The 26,422-nt window shown below is 42.1% G+C and overlaps 1 protein-coding gene across 19 annotated transcripts in view; it reads right to left on the bottom strand.

Annotated features, from left to right (window-relative positions):
* The window catches only part of ADGRA1 (adhesion G protein-coupled receptor A1), a 1,152,497-nt gene that overhangs the window by 325,390 nt on the left and 800,685 nt on the right, over positions 1-26,422 (bottom strand). For 18 of the 19 annotated variants that reach the window (XM_056529273.1, XM_056529272.1, XM_056529274.1 and 15 more), the window contains 2 exons: positions 16,607-16,814; positions 15,790-15,998 (listed from right to left, as the gene is read on the bottom strand). In XM_056529273.1, coding sequence (XP_056385248.1) covers positions 15,790-15,998; positions 16,607-16,814 — 417 coding nt within the window. Of the gene's footprint in view, positions 1-15,789; positions 15,999-16,606; positions 16,815-18,994; positions 19,107-26,422 lie in introns of those variants that run through there. The other variant, XM_056529286.1, reaches the window with a different exon arrangement.

Genomic DNA, 26,422 nt, shown 5'->3' with positions numbered 1-26,422 from the left:
TTGATACATAGTTCATTACTATGCTAAGATTGATACGCACCATTTTAACTCATGCAGGCAGCTTGAGTGTAATTGTGACACAGTACCTCCGAGTTTACTTTTAGAATATACAAACTATTAGTCTCTAGTTTAGCAGTAAACACTATTTATCTTTCGGAGGCTGGGAAAAAAGACGGAATTTACAATCAGGATAATTACTACTGTAATGATGAAAAAACCTTTTCTTTGATTCCGAGTGTATTCTAGTAGAGGGCAACCATAATGGGACCATTAATTGTGGAGATAATAATACCCAGCTAAATTGTAATTTCGGAGCTTGATTAAAACACATAGGAGAAAATATTATTCATTCCAGCTAAATAAACAGTAGAGTAGGTGAAGTGGAATTGGTTGCTAAAAGAAATCAATTGTCGAGTGTGGATTTGCTTACAGAGTTCAGATTTATGGTAAAAAAAAAAAAAAAAAAAAAACTGTCCAATTGCTACGTGTCCAATTACCTGATAAGGATCGGCTTGCTGGCTAAACAAGAATGAAGAAGCCATAACTAAGGTGGACATAAATAAACTCTGGTGTTGAAATTATGACTAAAATGTTACCGGCTGCTAATCCAATTTACATGAAGTATCTTGGAGAAGAGAAGCAGTCACAAGGCTGAAAACTCCCAGGGGCATCCAATTATAATGTAAGTCTAAGGGTGACATGACAAATATACAAGTCAATAAGCCCTAACAATTGATCTGAGTGGTACGTGAATCATTACCAAACGTTGCATCATTTGCATCATTTTAATGGAGTCACGAGTACGCTCCAGGGCTTAAACTTGTAAAGGAGATCCAATCAAGGCCCGTTAGAGAAGACATATCCTATTCCACACAGAAATAGAAGACATATCCTATTCCACACAAATCTTGGAAAAAAATAATATATATATATATATATATAGAGAGAGAGAGAGAGAGAGAGAGAGAGAGAGAGAGAGAGAGAGAGAGAGAGAGAGAGAGAGAGAGAGAGTTGTTATTTTTGTTGCAATGTCTGTAATCTACTGTATGGATATACATTTACACACCTCACAATTATCCCTCACAATTATTCCCTACTTTTAAGTCTAAATCTTTCTGTCCCTCTTTGCTTATTAAAGGGGTTTTCCTATGTTGTAAAGTTATCTGATCAAGAGGGACGGACCATTGGGAAACTCACAATTTGGACAACAGGACCCAAGTTAGAAAAGAGCATGCACACCACCGCTCCATTCATTTTCTTATGGGCGAAGCAGAAAAAGTTGAATGATGTACTTGGCTATTTTCCATAGAGAAAGACTATAGTGGCGGTGCCAGTGATCAGATAGTTAAACTTATGATTCTATGATGGGAAAACCCCTATGGATGTCCCTTTTTTGACCTAGGAAATAGACTTGTATAATAAACTTTCTACAGCTGTCTGGCTCCTCAGTTTGTATTAGACCACAAATTCTATATTCTGAATTTAAATTAGTTTTATTTATGAATCATGTAATGATATTTACATTAAAAAGTATTTAGGTATATAGAAATTCATATAAAAATAAACCTTCCAATGAAGTAGAAATGAGCGGATTGTTCGAAACAAACCAGATTTACTCCAAATTTTTGTGGGTGAATTAGTACTGTAGCTAAGACTCCTGTCAAGACTGGAGACCCTGCTTCTGTGCTTACTGACCAGCGAGGCATATACACGTTCCAGTGAGTGTAGGGCTGAATCCAAATTAGAAATTAAATCTTAAAGAAGTCGTCCAAGATTACACGTTAAAGGGATACTCCGGTCGAAAACTTTTTTATTTTTTTTATATATATCAACTGATGTCAGAAAGTTAAACAGATTTGTAAATTACTTCTATTAAAAAATCTTAATCCTTCCAGTACATATTAGCGACTGTATACTACAAAGGAAATTCTTTTATTTTTGGATTTCTTTTCTGTAACAAGCACAGTGCTCTCTGCTGACACCTCTGTCCATGTCAGGAACTGTCCAGAGCAGGAGAAAATCTCAATAGCAAACATGTGCTGCTCTGGACAGTTCCTAAAATGGACAGAGGTGTCAGCAGAGAGCACTATGGTCGTGACAGAAAAGAAATCCCAAAAGAAAATAATTTCCTCTGTAGTAAACAGCCGCTAATTAGTACTGGAAGGATTAAGAATTTTTAATAGAAGTAATTTACAAATCTGTTAACATTTCTGGCACCAGTTGATTTAAAAAAAACGTTTTCCACCGGAGTACCCCTTTAAGGACAGGGAATAACTTGCTGTTTGGCATGGGTCTAACCACTAGGATTCCCACTGGTCACATTTGACCCCATTTTCATGATCAGTGGGGGTCCCAGCAGTCACCTACAAATCAGCTTGTTATTTCTTATCCTTAACTTTTAATCTTGGATGACTCCTTTAAGAAATAAAATCTGTTGAGCTCTGATAGGTTGCCTTGTACATCATGGTCTGTTTTTTGTTATATAAGAAAAGAACTTCCTGACAGTTCTGCCAATGGTGTGGCCAGCATTAGGCTCCATCTTCCATAACAAAATCCATTCATTGTGCTGACCTTTTTATTCTTCCATGAAATTTAAGAGCACATTTTTATTTAGGTTCAACCTTTTTATTTTTTGGTAAATGGAAGGTGCTCTCTCAACTTCACCTGATAAAACTACAAGCATTCATTGTCCATAAATGTATTTCAGAATATTTTCAATCTTTCCCATGGGTTCTGTATGCTACAATCTTTTTTCATTATCCTAAGGCATTTTGATGCAGAAACAGCAAATAAGGTTGGAATATTTTCACAGATGTGTTCCACTTTAAGGAGAATTTGTGAAGCCTCTAGAATTAGTGTTAAAGGAGATCTGCAGCCATAGACACTTATCCCCTAAGTGTCTGATCGCTGGGACCCCCCCACAATCTCCTGTACAGGGCCCCAGCTCTCCGTGCAGGAGGCTTGTCGGCCATAGAATGACGCCGCTGCCTCCTCCATGTATCTCTATGGGAGAGGCGGAGATGCAGCGTTTGTGCATTCCCGCTTCTCCCATATAGCTGTATGGAGGGAGAGAGTCATCGAACTCAGAGAGGCTGACAACATGCGCATTAGCCACGCAGAGTTGCGGCAATGCCAGGCCCCCATACGGGAGATTGCAGGGATCCTACGGATAGGGGATAGGTGTTTAAGAATGCAGTACTCCTTTAAAATGGTCATGTGGTATTTTACATTTTTTTACCTAAAAAAAAAAAAGAATGTTTAATATCAAGCAAATCACTTACTGCCATGGTGGGACCTTTCTGGTATATATATGGCTAGTATGTTATAATTTTTCCTACTGGATAACTGCATTGGTTGCACTGAAACAAGTCCCCACAACTTAGACATTCACCCAAGTGCAAAATCCAGAAGAATTCTAACATAAAACACATAAAAATGAAGTTCTTGGCGCAAGGTGAATGCCCTGTGCAGTACCTTTTAGTAATGTCCCACATGGTGCACCATAGAGCACCTAAATAAATACCCTGTACAATCTACATTGTCATAGGCAGCTCTAATAGCCCATCTGGACTGTTACGTAAACAATGCTACCCAACTAATAAACAAAAATGTAGCTGATATATTGAAGCTGCTTGTTTATAGGTTTGGGGACCAGATTTAGCATTGGAGATTCAAGCTCTAGGTGCCCAGGCCCCGGCCGGCGTGCGTTCTCCTGCGACGATCCTGCGGTCCTCCCGCGTCTCTATGGTTGTACGCACGGGACGTCAGTGACGTCCCGTGCATACGACCATAGAGGCGGAAAAGTGAAGGACCGAAGGAGGATCGCAGGAGGACACCGGGGAATGGTGAGTGACCGGCGGACATCCTTATGTCCCGAAAAGATTTTTCGGGACACAGGGATGTCCGGGATAGGATTAGGAATACTTCTTTTTATGTGCCCGGGCCGGCTCCCGTGTGTGGCTGCAGGCGGGGGCCGGCCAGAGCATATAAAACCTAATACTGTATACTAAAAACCAGGGGGCCTCCAGCTGTTGTGAAACTACAACTCCCAGCATGCCCGGACAGAGTTTGCCGGTCCGGGCATGCTGGGAGTTGTAGCTTCAAAACAGCTGGAGGCCCCCTGGTTTTTAGTATACAGTATTAGGTTTTATATGCTCTGGCCGGCCCCGGCCTGGAGCCACACACGGGAGCGGGCCCGGGCACATAAAAAGAAGTATTCCTATTCCGGAGAGCGCGCCCCCCCAGATGTTGCGGCCGGCCCCCCCTGCACCCCCCACGAGTGCCTCTGCCACTGGCAGTGTTTGCAACTTGTGCTGTGGGCGGGCAGGGGAGGTGGGTCATTATCGGCACATTTTTTGTTGTTTCGGCATTTCTCCGAAACAGCTATTTTCGGCCGATATGTATCGGCCGCCGATATATCGGTGCATCCTTACTATGTATAGAATGATGTACTCGACTAAGGTTGCCTTGCAATTCACTATCCTTCTTTATTCTTTGGATCAAAACGATTAAAACGATACCCATGATAACATACTTTTCTATTACTGTTGTGCTTGAAAAAAATTGCAAACTTTTCAACCAAATTAGTACGTTTAACATCCCCCTATTTTGATGACCTATAACTTTTTCATTTTCCATATAAGCGGCGGTATGAGGGCTCATTTTTTGCGCCGTGATCTGTACTTTTTATTGATACCATATTTGCTTATATAAAACTTTTAATAATTTTTTTATAATTTTTTGGGAATAAAATGTTATCAAAAAGCAGCTATTTTGGACTTTTTTTTACGTTCACGCCATTCACCGTATGGTATCACTAACACTTTATTTTAATAGTTCGGATATTTATGCATGCGGCGATACCAAATATATGTGTAAAATATTTTTTTTTACACTTCTTGGAGGTGAAATAGGGAAAATGGGACAATTTACGTTTTTATTGGGGGAGGGGGTTTTTCAAATTTTTTAAACTTTTTTGTAAACTTTTTTTACTTTTATTTTTACACTTTAATAGTCCCCATAGGGGACTATTTATAGAAATCATTTGATTGCTAATACTGTTCAGTGCAATGCATAGGACATAGCACTGATCAGTGTTATCAGCTATCTTCTGCTCTGGTCTGCTCGATTGCAGACCAGAGCAGAAGACCCGTGGAAGGCAGTGGAGGCAGGTGAGGGGACCTCTGTCTGCTGTTCTGGATGATCGGATCTCTGCGGCAGCGCTGCGGGCGATCCGATTATCCATTTTAGTGACCGCGATTGCCGTGATCTGTATTGATCACGGCATCTGAGGGGTTCATGAAGGACATCCATGCGATTGCGGATGTCTGCCATTACTGGCGGGTCCCTGGCTGCTATCAGCAGCCGGGACCTGCTGTGCATGACCCGAGCAGTTCTGCATAGGGCGTAAATGTACGTCCTGGTGCGTTAAGTACCAGCTCGCCAGGATGTACATTTACGTCTGGCGTCGTTAAGGGGTTAAATATCACCTGTCTACACCTGAATACCTCTTCTTTGAAGCAACTCCATGTGCATACCTGAGCAAACATATTGTTTTCAACCCATAGCAGTTAATTTTGCTGTCTGCCATGTTTGAAGACCTCCTAGCCTACCAGACCTCTGATCATACAACAATGCCTGCTGTCCAGTTGATCAGCCACTACCTATGTTATATTACTATTTCCTTTGGCCCAAATTTATACTGACTTTATATGCAGCAGTGCCTTTTAGAGGTATCTGTCAATTTATTGTATATACCGTAGGTTACGATTGGTCCACCATTACTTTAGTACAAATTTTGTTAGGGACTGTACTAATTCAATATATTACTACAAGTCACCAAAATCATCAACAAGCTTCAAACCACATCATAACCACTGGGTGGTCACATAAAGTGCACATATAGCATATACTCTTCCCAACAGAGTATCCTGAAATCATACATTTTTTTAAAGCTGGTCATTTTTCTCCACTCACCGAGCTAAAAAGAAAGGTAAGGAAGGACAAATCTGCATTTTATAAGGGTTGTCTACTATTTCACAGTTTATCTAATGAAAATATTAACACAAGATTTATAAAACCTGTCTAAAAGAAAATCAAAGTTGTATTTTTATTCAGCATATTTTTTATTTGGGCTTTGGAGCTTCCCCAGTTGTTACAGAACAAGTACCTAACTCGGAACCCACACAATAGGTGTTTGTTATTCTGTAGTTGTAGTTCACATGGCTGAGTTTCATGGCTACACTAGTGTTTCTGCACAGACTATAAAGCTTGAGTACATTTTATTTTATAACTTACATTCACTGAAATTAACTGATAACGCCAACAAACAACTAACACAAAGCAACAATAATGGGTAGGAGAGTAGAAAATGACAGGCAGATTTTTCTTGGGCTCGTATTGGGATGGCCGGACTGGGCAACTGTCCAAAACAATGAGAAGGCCAAAAATCTTTTTCTTTACAATTTTTCTATCAGGCTTTCTATCTTTCTCCCCTGATACAACTTCTGTTTATTTGGTAATTCTCTTATAACAAGCTAAGTTCTTGTGCAGCAGTGAAGTAAGTTGGCGGATCTTTGTGTAACATTTTTAAATAGGGGCTCTCAGTTTTTTACATTTTCTTATTTGTTAGAAGAGCCACTTAAAGGGGTTCTCCGGAGGAAAAACAAGGTTTTCAATTCAAAAGGTGCCAGAAAGTTATACAGATATGTAAATTACTTCAATTTAAAAATCTTTACCTTCCAGTACTTATCAGCTGCTGTATGCTCCAGATAAAGTTGTGTAGTTCTTTCCAGTCTGACCACAGTGCTCTCTGCTGTCACCTCTGTCCATGTCAAGAGTAGGGGCAAATCCCCATGACAAGCCTCTCCTGCTCTAAAAAGTTCCTGACATGGACAGAGGTGTCAGCAGAGAGCACTGTGGTCAGAATGGAAAGAACTACACAACTTCCTCTGGAGCATACAGCAACTGATAAGTACTGGAAGGATTATGATTTTTAAATAGAAGTCATTTACATTTTATACTGCACCTCTCACCCTGTTATCTCCTGCACTATTCCAACCATATCCCATGATCATGCATCTGGTGCTATATTGTTTCACCTCAATATCCTTCTCTGGTGGTCTGTTTTTTCTCTTACGACTAGTTTGACATATGTTTATTGTTTTGTCGTCCGTGACCTTGCTACCTGGTCCCAAAGACCTGCTGTTTTCTGTTTTTTGTTTTTGTTTTTTTCCCTGTATTGTAAAACTTAATAAAAACTTACTGTTTAAAAAAAGAAGTCATTTACCAATTTGTTTAACTTTCTGGCACCAGTTGATTTGAAAAAAATAAATAAAAATTCTCCAGAGAACTCATTTGAAATGTTATTTAAGAAAACTTTTGACATGTCACAGACAAATTCCAAAAGTTTTGATCATTAGGGGTTTGAGTGTTCAGACCCCCATGATCATTAGAACAAGCTGGAGAAGTACATACTTAAAGGGTACCTCTCATCAAATAAACTTTTGATATATTTTAGATTAATGAATGTTGAATAACTTTCCAATAGCATGTTAATGAAAAATATGCTTCTTTCTATTGTATTTTTCCCAATCAGTCCTGTCAGCAAGCATTTCTGACTCATGCTGGAGTCCTAAACACTCAGAGCTGCCAGCCTGCTTTGTTCACAGCCAAACAGGCTGTGAACAAAGCAGGCTGGCAGCTCTGAGTGTTCTCCTTTGTGAACAAAGCAGACTGGCAGCTCGTAGTGTTTATGACTCCAGCATGAGTCTGAAATGCTTGCTGCCAGGACTGGTAGGGAGACCCCTAGTGGCCATTTCTTCAAAGTGGAAGATTTAATAGAAAGAAGCATATTTTTTAATAACATGCAATTGTAAAGTTATTCTGCATACATTAATCTATAATATATCAAAAGTTTTTTTGATGAGAGGTACCCTTTAAGGGCTCTCCGGCTTGCTACAATCTCTGCCCATTTGCACTAGACAGGCTCCATAGACTTATAATGGGGCAATGTACTGCAACTGCATGGAAATGGCTATGAGCAAGGAAGGGAGACACTTCCGGGTCATTCTAATGATCAGTGGTGGTCTAAACGCTCAGACCTTATCCCAGCACAAAGTTTGACAACGTCTCTGTGACATGTCATAATTTTTAGTAAGTGACAATAAGGTGTTCACAGACTACACCTTTCTGTGGCCCCCAATGATCAGCTGTAATCTGTAGGAAATCTTACAGTAAGTGTTCATTTGCCTGCAGCACCACCACAGGTAAAATGAAGTATTACACAATGTCATTTCAAATCAGTAAGTCGTTTGTGAACTGCAGGACAGGTCTTCCAAAAAGACGCTCTTTGTAACCATTCTCCATTTTGGCCATGATAAGAATCCGAACAGGTGACCTCCTTCTATTAATTCAGAATTTCCTAATGAGTTATATAAAGAGGGGTTTTATAAAGCAGGCAACAGTGACTTTAAAAAATTAAGCAGAGAGAGTACAGCAACGAAAGTGTAAAGACATGACTGATGTGAACAAAAAGATCAATTGATTTTCTAAAATATGAATCACTCTAACATCTCACATGATGAGTGAATCTGTCAAGATTATATTATCCATTGATTCTTCACAGTGCATATTACTATGAATCACAAGAATCTCAAACATGACGAATAAATCCTATAATCTCTATATTGGTAAGCAGTCAAATTATTCTATAAATTGAGCTCAGAACCCAAGAATTGCTTTTATTTGCCTGGCAGGTGGCAAGCCCTTTTTTTTATCCATTATTTGACTTACTGTGACTACCAGAATGATGTTAGTGGAGCAATTTGCAATCATTCTTATTAGAACTGAGCTAATCTACTATAAGACTTACCATACCCCAATCTAATGAGTGGTCCATCGATTAATTCTTGGATAGCAGAACAACTTTTACAAGACTAAATTAATCAATGGCTAGCTCTTTAGAATTGGGTTTGGCAAATCGTACTGTAGATTCCCTCGACTCTAAGTGCTATGCGTCCATTTTTCTTGAAATTGGTCCTTGGTAAGTTAAATGGGCACTGTGACCTCACCCGAGACCGATTCAATTAGGAGTTTGAATGACAGAAGTCCTATAGACTTGTATGGGGCTTCTGGCATTCTGACTCCTTATCACATAACTCTTGGGGCAAATCTTGGGCTACGAGATTGCCCAGGATGTTTATACATATCCTGTCATGGCTCATTGTGACAGGTACACTCTAAAATTATGAAACAATAATAAACACTAAAGGTACAACTGAAGCCAAAACTATTTTGAAAGGATTTGATGCCCTTGCTGCTGGGGACAATTGTTATGGTATGATTCCCAAATATTTTTAAGAAGGTATTATTAACGATTTGGCCTAAATGTGCAATAATTATCATAATGTCATTTATAATGTAATAAACATAGACATTGTGCTTCTTTATTATAGATTGACGGACCTGTTGCAGCGCACTCTGATACTGCATTGGGGTATACAATAGCTCCTCGACAATTCAGATGTGTTGAGATGGCATCCACGGTAGAGAAATGGCTAGGGGCACATCATGGACTGCCCATGAACATTAACTTGATCCATCACTGGGCTTAGACTTGTTACTTTACTAAATGTGTTTTCGTAAATGACATCTGGCACATTATTAGAGTCTACATATTAGATTTGGTACAGTACAACATATGGCTATCAATATTAGACTTGGCATTAAACATGGAAAAACATATTAGACTTGGTACGAGACAGAACTTGGTAGATATCACTAGGAATATTAGACTTGGCACAAGTTATGGTTATTTGAAATGAGACTTGGCAGGAGACGTATGGACTCCAAATGAGTTCTGGCTCCTTATATATAGTCCTCCTATATTTTATGTTGGCTACTTAACTATTAAGTTCCTCATGTCAAATTTATGGGCGAATATTACACTTGGCACCACAAGTCACTCTGCTTATTAGTTAAGAGATTAGACTCATCACAGTTTTAAGACCAGCTTGACACAAGTTCTTGTTGTGATTTGATGTGGTTTTAATCGAGAGATACAGATCCATAGGATAAATGTTTAACAGTTTGAGGCTTGACAATGTTAACTTGGATGTCTCTATATCTTCCATAGACAAGAGTGGAGAATGACCACACTTGTACAGCTCTACTGCTAGGTTACGCATAGGTAACAGGGATGTGGGACCCCATATTTTCTGAATTTATGGGGGTCTCAGAGGTTTAACCATCATTAATGCAACATTTATAACATATGACATGGATTGGAAGTTATCTGGGAGGATTCAGATGGGAGGGAGTAAAAATAGTATCTGAAATTGTATCATAATGTTTTTAACAAACTTTCTACTCATAGCATTTTGAAGTGTTTTGTTCACCTTAACACACATTTTCAGTTTATACACTGCTCAAAAAAATAAAGGGAACACTTAAACAACACAATGTAACTCCAAGTCAATCACACTTCTGTGGAATTACACTGTCCACTCAGGGAGCAACACTGATTGACAATCTATTTCACATGCTGTTATGCAAATGGAACAGGAAACAGGTGGAAATGATAGGCAATTAGCAAGACACACCCAATAAAGGAGTGTTTCTACTTGTGGTGACCACAGACCACTTCTCAGTTTCTATGCTTCCTGGCTGATGTTTTGGTCACTTTTGAATGCTGGCGGTGCTTTCACTCTAGTGGTAGCATGAGACGGAGTCTACGACCCACACCAGTGGCTCAGGTAGTGCAGCTTTTCCAGGATGGCACATCAATGCGAGCTGTGGCAAGAAGGTTTGCTGTGTCTGCCAGCGTAGTGTCCAGAGGATGGAGGTGCTACCAAGAGACAGGCCAGTACATCAGGAGATATGGAGGAGGCCGTAGGAGGGCAACAACCCAGCAGCAGGACCGCTATCTCCGCCTTTGTGCAAGGAGGAGCAGGAGGAGCACTGCAAGAGCCCTGCAAAATGACCTCCAGCAGGCCACAAATGTGCATATGTCCACTCAAACGGTCAGAAACAGACTACATGAGGGTGGTATGAGGGCCGACATCCACAGGTGGGGGTTGTGCTTACAGCCCAACACCGTGCAGGGCGTTTAGCATTTGCCAGAGAACACCAAGGTTGGCAAATTCGCCACTGGTGCCCTGTGCTCTTCACAGATGAAAGCAGTTTCAAATTGAGCACATATGACAGAGTCTGGAGACGGCGTGGAGTACATTCTGCTGCCTGCAACATCCTCCAGCATGACCGGTTTGGTGGTGGGTCAGTAATGGTGCAGGGTGGTTTTTTTTAACAGAGGTAGCCTGACTGCCATTAGGTACCAAGATGAGACTCATCAGACCCCTTGTGCTGGTGTGGTTGGCACTGGGTTCCTCCTAATGAAAGACAATGCTAGACCTCATGTGGCTGGAGTGTGTCAGCAGTTCCTGCAAGAGGAAGGCATTGATGCTATGGACTGGCCCGCGACCTGAATCCAATTGAGCACATCTGGGACATCATGTCTCGCTCCATCCACCAATGCCACGTTGCACCATAGACTTTCCACCTCATCAGGATGCCCAGGCATTGCAGGGAGATCATACGGGCACGTGGAGGCCACACACACTACTGAGACTCATGTTGACTTGTTTTAAGGACATTACATCAAATGTGACTCCATATCCAGACCTTGGGTTGATAAATTTGATTTTATTTATAATTTTTGTGTGATTTAGTTGTCAGCACATTCAACTATATAAAGATGAAAGTGTTTCACACGATTAGTTCATTCATTCAGTTCTAGGATGTGTTATATAAGTGTTCCCTTTATTTTTTTGAGAAGTGTATATATATATATATATATATATATATATATAAATATATATATATATATTCTGTATTGAGCCATGCTCATGCCACATCTTTTTCCTATGTTCAAGGAAAGCTCAAGAAAGCTCCATATGTACATACTATATGTGTCAGATGGAGGCCAGAAAACATCCTTCTGACCATCAATTGTGCAGTATGGAAACAAAAATTATTTACTATTCTATACCTTGAGTTACTTTCAGAACTGTTATCTTCAATAGCATGTAGGGAACAGAAGCCACAATCCATCACAGGTATACATTTTACAAGTACACCAGGAAGCTTAGGTGCCACTGGAAAGCTTCAATATTGCTATTGTCCATAAATGGCCAGTTACCATATATAGACTATCCACATATGGTAAGTAACCATATATGGACAACTACATCCTCAGCCCTTCCCCTGAGGGGGCTTCCAATGCTCACCTCCTACAAAGTTCAAAATGTGAGATGAACAAGGGGCTTATATTCCCCAACTACATTCTTACTCCTTGCTGACTAAATATCTGCACAAAGCGTTCTGCATTCTAGGACGCTTTATCCTTACAACATGCACTGTCCAGTATTTAGAGGTGTAACTATAGGGATGCAGCGGGTGCAGTTTCACCTGGCCCCAGGATCCTGAGGAGCCCATAAGGTCTCTCTTTAGACCAGTGCTCTAAATGAAAATTTATGGTTGGGGGCCCTGTGACAGCTTTTGCATCGGGGCCCAGCATCTTGAAGTTACTCCACTTGAAGAGTTCATGCACTCAGTTAAGTTGACACCATATTTCTAAAGAATTCTATCACTGCATGTAGGGTAAAACAATGGCATCATACCATGTTACACTGAGTGCCTCTATAAGATGCCTCTCTACAGGCTCTGTCATGTGTATGAGGCTTGAATTTTCCACAGCATTATAGGAACTTGGCTGCGCATTTAGTTGTGTGCCTGTTGACAAGCTTGGCCATTTTTGCCAATAATAACCAGTAGAATTGTAGCTGTGTTATACCTCAATATCAGTGCATGATAAGTAATGCAATACATGTACTCAGTGTTCTATACACATTGAAGCTGTATAATGTGTTAAATCAGGCTCATAGGATATCATTTGACATGACCTTTTATTTCAATTTTTTGAATGTTGACATATACTCCAGGCGGTTCTCCTCCCTCCCTATATTCCTGTTGTTGCTGTAGAACAAATCTTCAATCTTGGGCAGTTCATATTGGGCTCCCTCAATGCTGAGCCTCTCATGTAAGCTCCCAGTTACAACCCTTCCCATCCCACATTGTTTCCTAGACAAATAGATAACCCTATAACTTCCAGGGCTGAAATTGAGCATGCTCAACCAACATGCTGAAGCTAAACAACTACAGGTCGTAACCCAAGGCAATGGGCTAGTATCCAGGTTTGAAAGACATTCATTAGACCATTGAACTTCAGTAGTGTCTCCCCTTGTTTTTGTGTCTCAGCATCATCAAACCATGTGACTGTTAAGCGGCTAGCATTGTAATGATAGAAAGGAAGTAAGCCAGCCTCCTTCTTCTATGGCCCTATCTCTCCCATCTGGTTTCCCATTACGTGTACATTATAAATTCAAGCAGGGCAAATATACAGGATGGGAAGGGGATGATGTGACATGTAGTGTTCAGAATGCACTGAAACCAATATGCAGAAGTTTATGAGCCACAGTATCACTTCAGTGGGGAACATTGAGTGTTGATAAAAGAAGTGTGTATAAATATGTGTAAACATCTTTGTGGGTGTTTTTGTGGTCCATGAATAACCCATCATTATTCTTAGACTAAGCAATGGACATGCTAAAATGAGACAGAAGATAATTCTTTGAAGTAAAAATGTGTGATATGGTTTTGGTGTTGAACTTCTAAAATGCTACTGTTTAAGGGGTACCCTGTATCTGATCATAACAGGAATAGGAGGGGAGGTCTGACCTGCCTACCAATGATGAAGTGGTGTGTCGGCACATGCCCCATGCATTCTTTATGGGAGCAACAGAGATACTTGAGTGCTGTATTTGGGTCATGCCAACATGTCGCTACATGCTCAGGGGGAGATTGGACCCAATTCTGGAGATAGCATGGGGACCCCCTGTGATTAGACACCTATCCCCTATCTTGCGGATAGGGGATACGTTTTAAAGTAGTGGAGTACCTCCTTAAACTGCATTTTATTAAGCGACTACACCCTAAGTGATAAATGATTGTCGATTGATAGTTGATAAATAACAAAAACTGGATAGTATGAAAAAAACTCAGGTAAACAGCATTCCAGGAGTATTTACTGCATACTGCTGACGACAATGCAACTGCATCATGTGTTTTTACCATTAAAAATGACTTCACTTAATACAGTATAATGAACTTTATATAACCAGACTTCCCCCGAAACTCTGTCTGTCCGCATCCAAATGCTATAATAAATTCTGCTCCATCAACATGCTGCTTAGCAGTCTCAATATGTCCTAATGTTCCCGAGCAGACAGGCTCCACTGAGCCAGATGAGAACTATGTAAATTAGCCATGTGTGCAATCCAACTGGACACCTTCATATTCTGAACTCAATGGGAAAAGTACAGACTGCCGTCAATGTAATGTGCAGTCAATATCAATGTCGACCTCTAAGTATTATATGTGCTTAAAATGTGAAATCTGGGAGGCTGGCACACTGCCACTAGCAGGACAACAAGGACTATCATACTTTGCTTTCTAGTTCTACAGCAACTGGTGAGCCATGGCTGGATTAAGCCTGTTGTAATATACCCTTATACAGGGGAGATATGTGCTGTTGATACTGCACAATGCTAATCTTTGTGCATGTACAAAGTACCTATTTATAATGAACGGCCTTCTAGTAAGCTCAGAATCAATTTGGTTGCTCATGAAGTAGACAGCAATAATCACATGGATATAGTCTCAGGCTTCGGTCACAGCCCCCCGCGACGATTGGCTGACGTCTGTGCTCTCTGTGACTGCAGCAGCTTGGAATTCTCTGCACACGTCTTCACAATCTCACTGTCGTCTGTGCCTGTCCTTTCCAAATGCATAAAAGGCAACATTAACCTAATGTAAGCAGCCGATGCAAAACAAGCCTGTAAGCCTTGGATTGCATTATGTATTATTTCCAATTACTATGCTTAATCCAGAGAAAAAGAAATAAATAAAAACACCATCCCTCAGAATCTCCAGTTTTATTAATTCCTACCGGCATCATAAACACTGTGTTAAAATAATAAGGGAATCATCTAGGCTTGGTTTTGCTTATTATTAAGTTAAACGATCTCCTAATACACCCAGTGGGATAACTTTCTATGGAGAGATAGTAAAAGACTGCAATGAACCCCATCCACACAGTCAGCTCTGAGCAAATGCTTCCATTAGCCAAAGATAAATGTATTTTTTCATCCGCCACCAAGGCACTTACAGCTACCAAGTCTATGCAGATCCGTCAGGCAGGAGAATTTTATCTTTTAAGTGGACTTGAATTCTATCCGTCTGCGATTTATTAAATGATTCAACATTGCGGTATCCCTGCAACTAATTAGTATGATCAACACAGTGCAAGACAGGAACAAAGCAGACAAGCATCTCGGGTGCAGTCCTGCAATGTACAACTGCCTGATGTTAGTCAATCAATCCTCAACCCCAGACCACAGGCCAACTGTAAATCCATTCATAGACATAAAAAAAAAGCCATGCAAAGTAATTCACGTCTAGACCTCCCAGTGCATGAGGGATTTAAAGAGTGAAAGTCGCCTGGTCAAGCTTGATCATTCACCACCTATTAACTTTTATGCAGGGTATCAAATGCAAATTGAAAGAGTGTTTCGTTGCTGCCTTTAACCCCACAGTTCACCGAACAATTATTGAATTCTTTAGCTGTTTTTTTTTTTTTTTTTCCTGTTCTGCCTGTCAGTGTAAAGTACTCACCATTAGCACGGCAAAGTTACCGAAGTGAGTGCACTGAACGGTGGTTATGTTGGCTGTCGAGGTAATTATGTGGCAACCTTCTCCGCACCAGCCTCCATGTCCATCAAGAAGGTCAAAATCCCAAAAGGCAGCAATAGGGTCTATACCACTTGTAAAGTGTCTCAGGGCTATGGTCAATGGATGACTGAGGTTTCCAGTATTGTACCCATCTGCAAAAATAAGACAAAATAAAACAGGGTTCAAAACAGAAGGGGATCATGGAGGATTGTAAACATTTTAGATTGCTAGAAGGATCTTAACCCGGAGTTGGCTCTAGTAGTGACATGTTCTACAAGGCTTTGATTCCATTCTGAAAAGTTTTATGTTAATTAATTACACTTTAATTGTCTTGCTGTCAACTTTGAGCTCACCTCCATCCATTACAAACCAGCTCTCCCTCTTATGTAACCATTCCAAACCCTAACATAGTCCTTTCGAATGTAAAGCATTGATGTTTTGCAGAACCCTGTCTGCAGCACAATACAGCTAGAGCCTGAAGATGACTCTTCCCGTACACCTCATCTAACTGCATGAATGGACATTAATATGCAAGGTACTACCATTCATATATACTGCAATAACTTTCTTCATGAATGCAATGCAATTCTTTCATTAGGGACCAGGGTGCTCAAGGCAAGTTCCTTTTTTTCCAGTCTCTCAACTTGCCATGATCGCATAAATAACACACGTCGGTCTACTTGAATGAATGCCTGGTCTCACCGTCCCCATATAGCTATTCAAGCATCAGTCACAGGAAAAGAGAAAATGAGCAACTTACCTATTTTAGAAAGCACAGCTGGTGTAGCAACCGCCCGACGTTTTCCCTGATCTGCAAGATAGGATGTGTTCCCAGTGGTCGGAAAGAGTTTTCCATTCCGAAAGACAATAAGCTGGAGCTTGCAACTGGAGTTATCAACAGATTGCAATGAAGGAGACTGTGCAAAGGCAGACTGTGGCAAATGAATGGAAGCGATGGCTACAGTGTTCTGTACATCGAAGAGAGAGAGAGAGAGCAGGAGGGAAGGAGAAAAAAAAAGAAAAAATTGGAAATGCAAGTCACAACAGGGCTGCTTTCATTAGATTTTAAATTACAGCACTAAGAATATGTGATCGCTTCCTATTTTTTTCCTGCAGAATGGAAGCAACCATACAAGCGGGAGCTGTAACCATGGAAATAAGACTGGTAGAGTGCATATTAACAGGGAAAGCATTTCCATCGCATGTGTAAGTCTGTATGGTCAAGCTCCCTGCTGCAGAGGTGAGAATGGTTCTTACCATGCCTGCTAGAGGGTCCATCAACACTGCAGATCTGATTTAAAGAGACAACCTCTACCAGGTTTTCTCCTTCACTTAATACACAATCCGACAACTTATATTAAAGCCCTGCTACAAAAGCAAAGCTTTAAAGGGATGCAGGAATCATTTTGGAAACCGGATAAGGCAGTGTGAAGACAGACTCATGATATGCAACATTGCTTCTTGAGAAATAACACGCTCATGCATTACGGTTTTCCAGATGCAATGATTTAATAAAAAGATCTTTCCCCCGAGAAAGCGGCAACGGGCAAGTGGCTGAAAGCAAGAAACATTTAGACGCAGCTTGATCCTTGGATACTTTTGCTGGAGGGGAAGCGCTCCCGGGGACGTAGAATGGGGCTGCAAACTTCCTGGGTGCTAAGGAGTTAATCCCCTTGTTATTCCCTCATATAAACCATAGAGGAAGCTAACGTCACCAAAGGTAGACCTTTAGAAACAATTCAAAGCCCAGAACCACAAAGACGCTGGTGAATAAAGGAATTAGAAAAAAACATAGGGAAAAGCACATTAGAACCTCCCTGTTCTGAGCACTCCACTCATTTTTATTATCCACTGTGTTCTGCTATTATGTATAATTACCAAGTTTACAGATTCCATTTCAAGGAGATTTCCCTTAGGTGCCAGTGTAGACATTTACATGCATACATGATTATATTACGCTGCTTTTTCTACGCCTTCCTGCATTCTCTTATTCTGGCTTATTGTGTCTACAGTCAGTTTTCTATGTCTGCTAAATATTATCAGCTACTTGTTACAGTTATGGGGAAATGTAAATCATCAAAGCACCAGCATCTAGTACAGCTCCATGGCTGCATCTGATACATCAGAGGACGCGACGTCTAGGAACTGGGCAACCAATATTTTTTTCTTTCTTTTTTTTTTGTTTTTAATTCTTGTTAGTGTTAGGATAGTGTTAATTGACTTAATTTAAACTGTCACTGTCATATTTAAATATTTTAATATGTTGAACATCTTGACAAAAAGTTAACCTTTCTAATATACTTCATTAAAAAATATTTATTTGATAGAAATTATGGCTTATAATAAAAAAAATAAAAATAAAAAAAACACATGACTAGGGGCCACCATACCATTCAGAACATAATCCAGTCCGGATGCAGCATCATTTTTGTTCCAGCGGAAAATCCAGGAAGTGAGAGCAGGGCTAGCACTCCTCTGTGCTCACTCCTGTCCTGTCTAGCAGACTGCAGCATGAAACAAGAGAGGAGGGAGTTACAGAGCAGCTTGCAGTGATGGGATAAAGAAACCCAGCAGAGCACAGCAGACTCAGGAAGGAACTCAGGAGTAATGCAATGTGAGGACACGCCCCCTCCAAAGCACAGAATGATAAACCAAGTGAGCAACAGATAGAAGGTATTTGTGAGAGAAATAGAAGTGCTAGACAAATAAAAATTATATCTACATTATTAGGATTAGGTATTGAGTAACAGATATTATTTTTTTATGACAAACTTTTTAACAACCTCAAATTCAGCTATTACAGTATTACAGACAGTACACATAAGGTATTCTGTTTGTTACAAATTCTGAATGGAATAAAAATCTTCATATTAAAACAAATTAACCCCTGTATATAGGTCCCCAGTAAGTAGTTTCCCCCTTATAAAAGCCCCAGTATGTAGTGTCCCCCTGTAGATGTCCCCTAGTAGGAAGTTTCTCAAAGGAGATACCTCCCTCCCCATAGGTAGTTTATCCATGTAGATACAGTAGGCTCCAATGGTTTGTCTCCCCCACCCCACCATACATATCTCCCAGTAGGTAGGTTTCTCCTGTAGATAGGACCCACAGTAGGTAGCTTTCTAAATTGCAAAGATTTAAAAAACCTCACCTTAGCTTCCATCTCCATTGCAGTCAGTGGCAAACTTCATGCCTGCAGCCAATAGAAGTCTTTTAGCTTCTCTATCTTTAGGATGCGGAAATGTGGAATGAGTGACATCATACTACGCTGGTGCTCCACACCTCTAGTGGCTGAAGACATAAAGCTGCAAGACTAGAGGATCAGCATTGTTTTAACTGTAAGTGCATCCTGAGGACATGCTTACAGCTAAAGGGTATGTTCACACTGCGGAATTCACACTAAATAATTTCAGCGGCAGACAATTCCGCTGCTAAAATTGTTCCGCACAAAGAAGGAACATGTTCCTTCTTTGCGCGGAAGTCCGCCAGCATTGCATAGCCGTCAATGGTGATGGCACAATGCCGCGCTGTCCTACCGCCGAAGTACTTTTGGCGGCGGCCGCCAGACGGAATCTCTGCTCATGAAATTCTACAAGCGGAGTTTTCGCAGTGTGAACGTACCCTAAAGCTGAAAGAAAAAAAAGCGACAGTGCATCCGCCTGGGCATTGAAGTCCTCACTATCCAAACTAAAGTGATCACAAGTGAATCTCCAATTTTTATCATTATATTCTTCTTTTGGTCCAAAATTCAGAGCTGATTTATTTCTTAATACATCTTCATCGCTGTTGGATATCAGGTTTTCTGATACAGAGCTCCAAATCCCTACTGACATAAATCTAATAGATACCATGCTGCCTGCCTACATGGGAGCATTGGAGCTTACTGTATTATTATTATTTCCAATGTAAAACAGTATGCAGGAAACTACCCCTAGTGGTGGCTGCAGGCAGACAGTGTTATTTACAGATCTTTGTCTGTTCAGGAGATTTGGAGCTCTGCATCGAACAATCAAAGCTCCAACTACTATAAAGATATATCCAGAAAGCAATCTGCACAATATTTTAAACTATTTCAACAAATAAAATTATGGATTTCATGTCCAAAGAGCTCTCTATCTATTTCTCTTTCAGTTGTCTATCTTGTTATTGTTCTGTATAACAATTGCCAATGGCCCTTATTTACTAAGAGTGTTGTGTTGGTTTCTTTGTGGGCTTTAATTCCCTACAATTTATTTTCCACGGTATTTACTAAGGTTTCCCTACATTTTCCACTTTCCCTACACTTTGCTTTTTTTACACCTGCTCTGATCTGTTGGGTTTTCCTCAGCTCAAATCCACCACATTTTCTGTGGAAACCTTAGTAAATATGATGTTTTTTTGTGAGGATGTCAGGAACATGCCCCTTTTCGGAGACCACGCCCCATTTCCCAGCGACTACGCCCCTTTTTCGGGTTTTCTTTGCAAAATTGAGAGTTAGTCGAGTTTTTTCAATTCTGGCGCAAATTCTGGTGCAAAATCAGGTGCAGACACAATTTCTTGCACAATGCGACAGAATCTGGCGCACAACCCGACAAAACATGTCGGGTTTGCAATAGCAAATGAGGGCCAATTTATCTATCAGTTATCTAGCTATCCAATTGGAGTGCTGCAGTCTGTCACCTATCTATCTATCTCATATCTATCTATCTATCTGACTATCTATCTCATATCTATCTATCTAATATCTAATAACTATCTATCTATCTATCTCATATCTACCTATCTATCTATCTATCTCATATCTATCTCATATCTATCTGACTATCTCATATCTATCTATCTCTCTATCTATCTAATAACTATCTATCTATCTATTTATCTATTTATTTATCTATCTATCTCATATTTATCTATCTATCTCATATCTATCTATCTATTTCATATCTATCTCATATCTATCTATCTATCTCATATCTATCTCATATCTATCTATCTAATATCAATCTATCTCATATCTATCTATCTATCTCATATCTATCTCACATCTATCTATCTCATATCTATCCTATCTATCTATCTATCTATCTATCTATCTATCTGACTATCTCATATCTATCTACCTATCTATCTCATATCTATCTATCTAGACAAAAGGATAAGTCAGCCAGCACTATTGATTCCAAACTATTATACGGACCTGGCTTACAGGTGCAGGCTGCTGGGCTAAATATACAGCAACAGAAGAATACAGCAGCACACTGCTAGCACAAATATATAGATAAAACATGAGTATATAGATACAACATGAAAATCTATACAGCTATGGTGTAATAAATGGAAATATAAAATTATGAAGTTATGAAATAGTGAGGTACTTAGCTTGCAATTTGGCGGCCAAATAGCTTGGACCTTACCCTGCTGTTGCTGTATCTATCTATCTATCTATCTATCTATCTATCTATCTATTTCATATTTATCTCATATCTATCTATCTATTTCAAATCTACCTATCTGTCTATCTATCTATCTATCTATCTATCTCATATCTATCTATCTATTTATCTTTCTGTCTATCTATCTCATATCTATCTTTCTGTCTATCTATCTCATATCTATCTATCTCTCCTGTATCTATACAGATATTCATTCCTTTTCTTTTGCTCACATACTGAGTATGTAGACATGTTCCGTGTCTTTGAGGATCGGGACCATGGACAGCGCTCTGCTCACACCATTGGTTCACAGTACTAAGATACTTCTCTGTGCTTTCTAAGGGGCAAAAACATATTGGAGAAGATGTATCAAATCTTGTGCAAAAGATTAGTAGATCAATTGCCAATAGAAAACCAATAAGATTCTGGAATCTGATTAGTTGCTATTGGTAACTGCTCCATTGTTTCTCTGCACAAGATTTGAACCCCCCCATTGTCATGTAAACATATGATACTGTATATTCAAGTCAGAGGGCAGATATTGTCTGATATAAAGATTACTAATTTTACTAAACACTATAGGTAGCAACAATACAAAGGCCAGGGGCGGACATATCGCCTGTGCAGCCGGTTCAGCTGCACAGGGGCCCAGCGTGGGAGGGGGCCCGCCCTCACACGCTGGGCCGGTCCTACCATCGGACCCAGTGCACAGGGCCACCATCAGGGGGTAAACCCATACACTTGTATGGGGCCCGGAGCTTCAGGGAGGCCCGGACGTCCCTGTACTTTTTTTTTTCCGGCTTGTCAGTGAGTGACTGCGACTGTCACTCACTGACTCCTGGCTGGGTACCCGTCAGAACTATGACCGGGCCTCATAGTCCGGGGCGCCCGCAGGACTATGAGGCCCGCTCTTTCTAGGGCGCGGGCCCCTTAAGAAGTACGGCAGGGCCGGACAGGCCAGGGGCTGATGGGAGTCGACGTGCCCCGCGCAGGCACGCACGTCTACTCCAGTCACCTGACCTGTCCCGGCGCGATCTCCAGTCCAGCAGCCTCCCGACGGATCCTCCCCGTGCAGTGACACTCTGACAGGAGCAGCAGCTGCACCGAACCCCGGCAGAGTAAGTGAACTGGGTGTGTGTGTGTGTGTGTGTGTGTGTGTGTGTGTGTGTGTGTGTGTGGGGGGGGGGGGGTTGGATGGGGGCTATGTTGTTTGCAGACTACAATGGTGATGAGAGGTGCAGGGGAACTGGTGCTTGGGGTGTTATAGGGGTGATGAGAGGGGGGGTTATGGGGGTAATGAGAGGTGCAGGGGGTGTTATGGGGGTAATGAGAGGTGCAGGGGGTGTTATGGGGGGATGAGAGGTGCAGGGGGTGTTATGGGGGGATGAGAGGTGCAGGGGGGGTGTTATGGGGGATGAAAGGTGCATGGGGAGGTTATGGGGGTGATGAGAGGTGCAGGGGATTATGGGGGTAATGAGAGGTGCAGGGGGGTGTTATGGGGGTAATGAGAGGTGCAGGGGATTATGGGGGTAATGAGAGGTGCAGGGGGGTGTTATGGGGGTAATGAGAGGTGCAGGGGGGTGTTATGGGGGGGATGAGAGGTGCAGGGGGGTGTTATGGGGGTAATGAGAGGTGCAGGGGGGTGTTATGGGGGGGATGAGAGGTGCAGGGGGGTGTTATGGGGGTAATGAGAGGTGCAGGGGGGTGTTATGGGGGGGATGAGAGGTGCAGGGGGTTATGGGGGTAATGAGAGGTGCAGGGGGGTGTTATGGGGGTAATGAGAGGTGCAGGGGGGTGTTATGGGGGTAATGAGAGGTGCAGGGGGGTGTTATGGGGGGGATGAGAGGTGCAGGGGGGTGTTATGGGGGTAATGAGAGGTGCAGGGGGGTGTTATGGGGGGGATGAGAGGTGCAGGGGATGTTATGGGGGGATGAAAGGTGCATGGGGAGGTTATGGGGGTGATGAGAGGTGCAGGGGGTTATGGGGGTAATGAGGTGCAGGGGGGTGTTATGGGGGTAATGAGAGGTGCAGGGGGGTGTTATGGGGGTAATGAGAGGTGCAGGGGGGTGTTATGGGGGGGATGAGAGGTGCAGGGGGGTGTTATGGGGGTAATGAGAGGTGCAGGGGGGTGTTATGGGGGGGATGAGAGGTGCAGGGGATGTTATGGGGGATGAAAGGTGCATGGGGAGGTTATGGGGGTGATGAGAGGTGCAGGGGGTTATGGGGGTAATGAGAGGTGCAGGGGGTGTTATGGGGGTAATGAGAGGTGCAGGGGGGTGTTATGGGGGGGATGAGAGGTGCAGGGGGTGTTATGGGGGGATGAAAGGTGCATGGGGAGGTTATGGGGGTGATGAGAGGTGCAGGGGGGTTATGGGGGTGATGAGAGATGCAGGGGGGGTTATGGGGGTGATGAGAGATGCAGGGGGTGTTATGGGAGTGATGAGAGATGCAGGGGGTGTTATGGGGGTGATGAGAGGGGGGGGTGTTATGGGGTGATGAGAGGTGCAGGGGGGGTTATGGGGGTGATAAGAGGTGCAGGAGGGTGTTATGGGGGTGAAGGGAGGTGCAGGGGGGTGTTATGGGGGTGGTGAGAGATGCAGGGGGCATTATAATAGTGATGAGGAGAGGTGCGGGGGTTATAGTAGTGATGAGGAGAGGTGCGGGGGTTATAGTAGTGATGAGGAGAGGTGCGGGGGTTATAGTAGTGATGAGGAGAGGTATGTGGGGGGGTTATAGTAGTGATGAGGAGAGGTGCGGGGGGGGGGTTATAGTAGTGATGAGGAGAGGTGCGGGGGGGTTATAGTAGTGATGAGGAGAGGTGCGGGGGGGTTATAGTAGTGATGAGGAGAGGTGCAGGGGTTATAGTAGTGATGAGGAGAGGTGCAGGGGTTATAGTAGTGATGAGGAGAGGTGCAGGGGTTATAGTAGTGATGAGGAGAGGTGCAGGGGTTATAGTAGTGATGAGGAGAGGTGCGGGGGGGTTATAGTAGTGATGAGGAGAGGTGCGGGTGGGTTATAGTAGTGATGAGGAGAGGTGCGGGGGGTTATAGTAGTGATGAGGAGAGGTGTGGGGAGTTATAGTAGTGATGAGGAGAGGTGCGGGGGGTTATAGTAGTGATGAGGAGAGGTGCAGGGGTTATAGTAGTGATGAGGAGAGGTGCGGGGGGTTATAGTAGTGATGAGGAGAGGTGTGGGGGGTTATAGTAGTGATGAGGAGAGGTGCGGGGGTTTATAGTAGTGATGAGGAGAGGTGCAGGGGGGGTTATAGCAGTGATGAGGAGAGGTGCAGGGGTTATAGTAGTGATGAGGAGAGGTGTGGGGGGGTTAGAGTAGTGATGAGGAGAGGTGTGGGGGGGTTATAGTAGTGATGAGGAGAGGTGCGGGGGTGGTTATAGTAGTGTTGAGGAGAGGTTTGGCAGGGGTTATGGGCGTGATGAGGAATGATGAGGACACAGAGGATAAGAGGTATTATATTTAGTGGGTATAGTGTGTGGCAGGATTATATTTAGTGGGTACAGTGTATAGCAGTATTATATTCAGGGTACAGTGTGTGGCAGGATTATATTTAGTGGGTACAGTGTATAGCAGTATTATACTCAGGTTACAGTGTATAGCATTATTATATTCAGGGTACGGTGTGTGGCAGGATTATATTTAGTGGGCACAGTGTGTAGCAGTATTATATTCAGGGTACAGTGTATAGTATTATTATATTCAGTGTACAGTGTATAGCAGTATTATATTCAGGGTACAGTGTGTGGCAGTATTATATTTAGTGGGTACAATGTGTGGCAGTATTATATTCGGAGTACAGTGTGTGGCAGTATTATATTCAGGTTACAGTGTGTAGCAGGATTATATTAGTGGATACAGTGTATAGCAGTATTATATTTAGTGGGTACAGTGTACAGCAGTATTGTATTCAGGTTACAGTGTCTGGCAATATTATATTTAGGGTACAGTGTGGGGCAGTATTTTATTTAGGGTATAGTGTGTGACAGTATTTTATTTAGGGTACTGTGTGGGACAGTATTATATTTAGTGGGTACAGTGAATAGCAGTATTATATTTAGTGGGTACAGTGTATGGCAGTATGCTATTCATGGTACAGTGTGTGGCAGTATTATATTCAGGGTACAGTGTGTGGCAGTATTATATTTAGTGGGTACAGTGTATAGCAGTATTATATTCAGGGTACAGTGTGGGGCAGTATTTTATTTAGGTTACACTTTCTGGCATGGTTATAATGATTACTGTCTTCATGCAGAGGATGAGGATCTGCTGACAGTGAGGAGCCAATGATGTCTGCATGTCAGACTTTGCAGAGAAGATGGAGCTGGGGGAAGACCTGGTCTCTGGACGAGATGAAGAAGAAAAGAAGACGTCACTCAGGTCACTGACATCATTGTGTGTTCTTATGACTGTCCCATCAGAGCTGTAGTCACTTGTAAGTTCTGCAGTGATGATGGGTAAAACTGTGTCCAATCTGTGTCTCTTCAGCTGTTACAAAACTACAACTCCCATTGCCTGATGCTCTTCAGACATGATGGGAGTTTTAGCTTTCCAACAGCTGGAGAACCACTTCAACCGAGGTGATCGGTGGGGGTCTCAGGCCTTGAGTTGTGTAAGGGGCCCCGAAATTTCTGATGGCAGCCCTGCCAGTGCACATATGACAGGGAAACCAGTCTTGCCCAGTCACTAAACTGCTACTTACATCTGCCCATGGGGACTTCCTGGCTGAGGTGCGTGCGGTGAGTGACGTCATCGCAAGCACCTGGACGCTGACGTCCAGCGCAGAGCGTGCGATGACGTCACTTATAGCACGCACCTCGGCCAGGAAGTCCCGATGGGCAAATGTAAGTAGTGCAGGCCAGGTAAGAGTGTGTGGGTGAGTGAGAGTGTGTGTGTGTTTGTTTGTTGGGGTTAAGCTACGCTACCTAATGTGGGGAATCTATGCTATGCTACCTAATGTGGGGAATCTATGCTACCTAATGTGGGGAATATATGCTATGCTACCTAATGTGGGGAATCTATGCTACCTAATGTGGGGAATATATGCTATGCTACCTAATGTGGGGAATCTTTGCTACACTACCTAATGTGGGGAATATGTGCTACGCTACCTAATGTGGGGAATCTATGCCATGCTACCTAATGTGGGGAATATA

This window comes from Hyla sarda, chromosome 7 (assembly GCF_029499605.1).
Source record: "Hyla sarda isolate aHylSar1 chromosome 7, aHylSar1.hap1, whole genome shotgun sequence".
Classification (NCBI taxonomy): domain Eukaryota; kingdom Metazoa; phylum Chordata; class Amphibia; order Anura; family Hylidae; genus Hyla; species Hyla sarda.
This window is presented reverse-complemented; position numbering and strand designations above follow the sequence as displayed.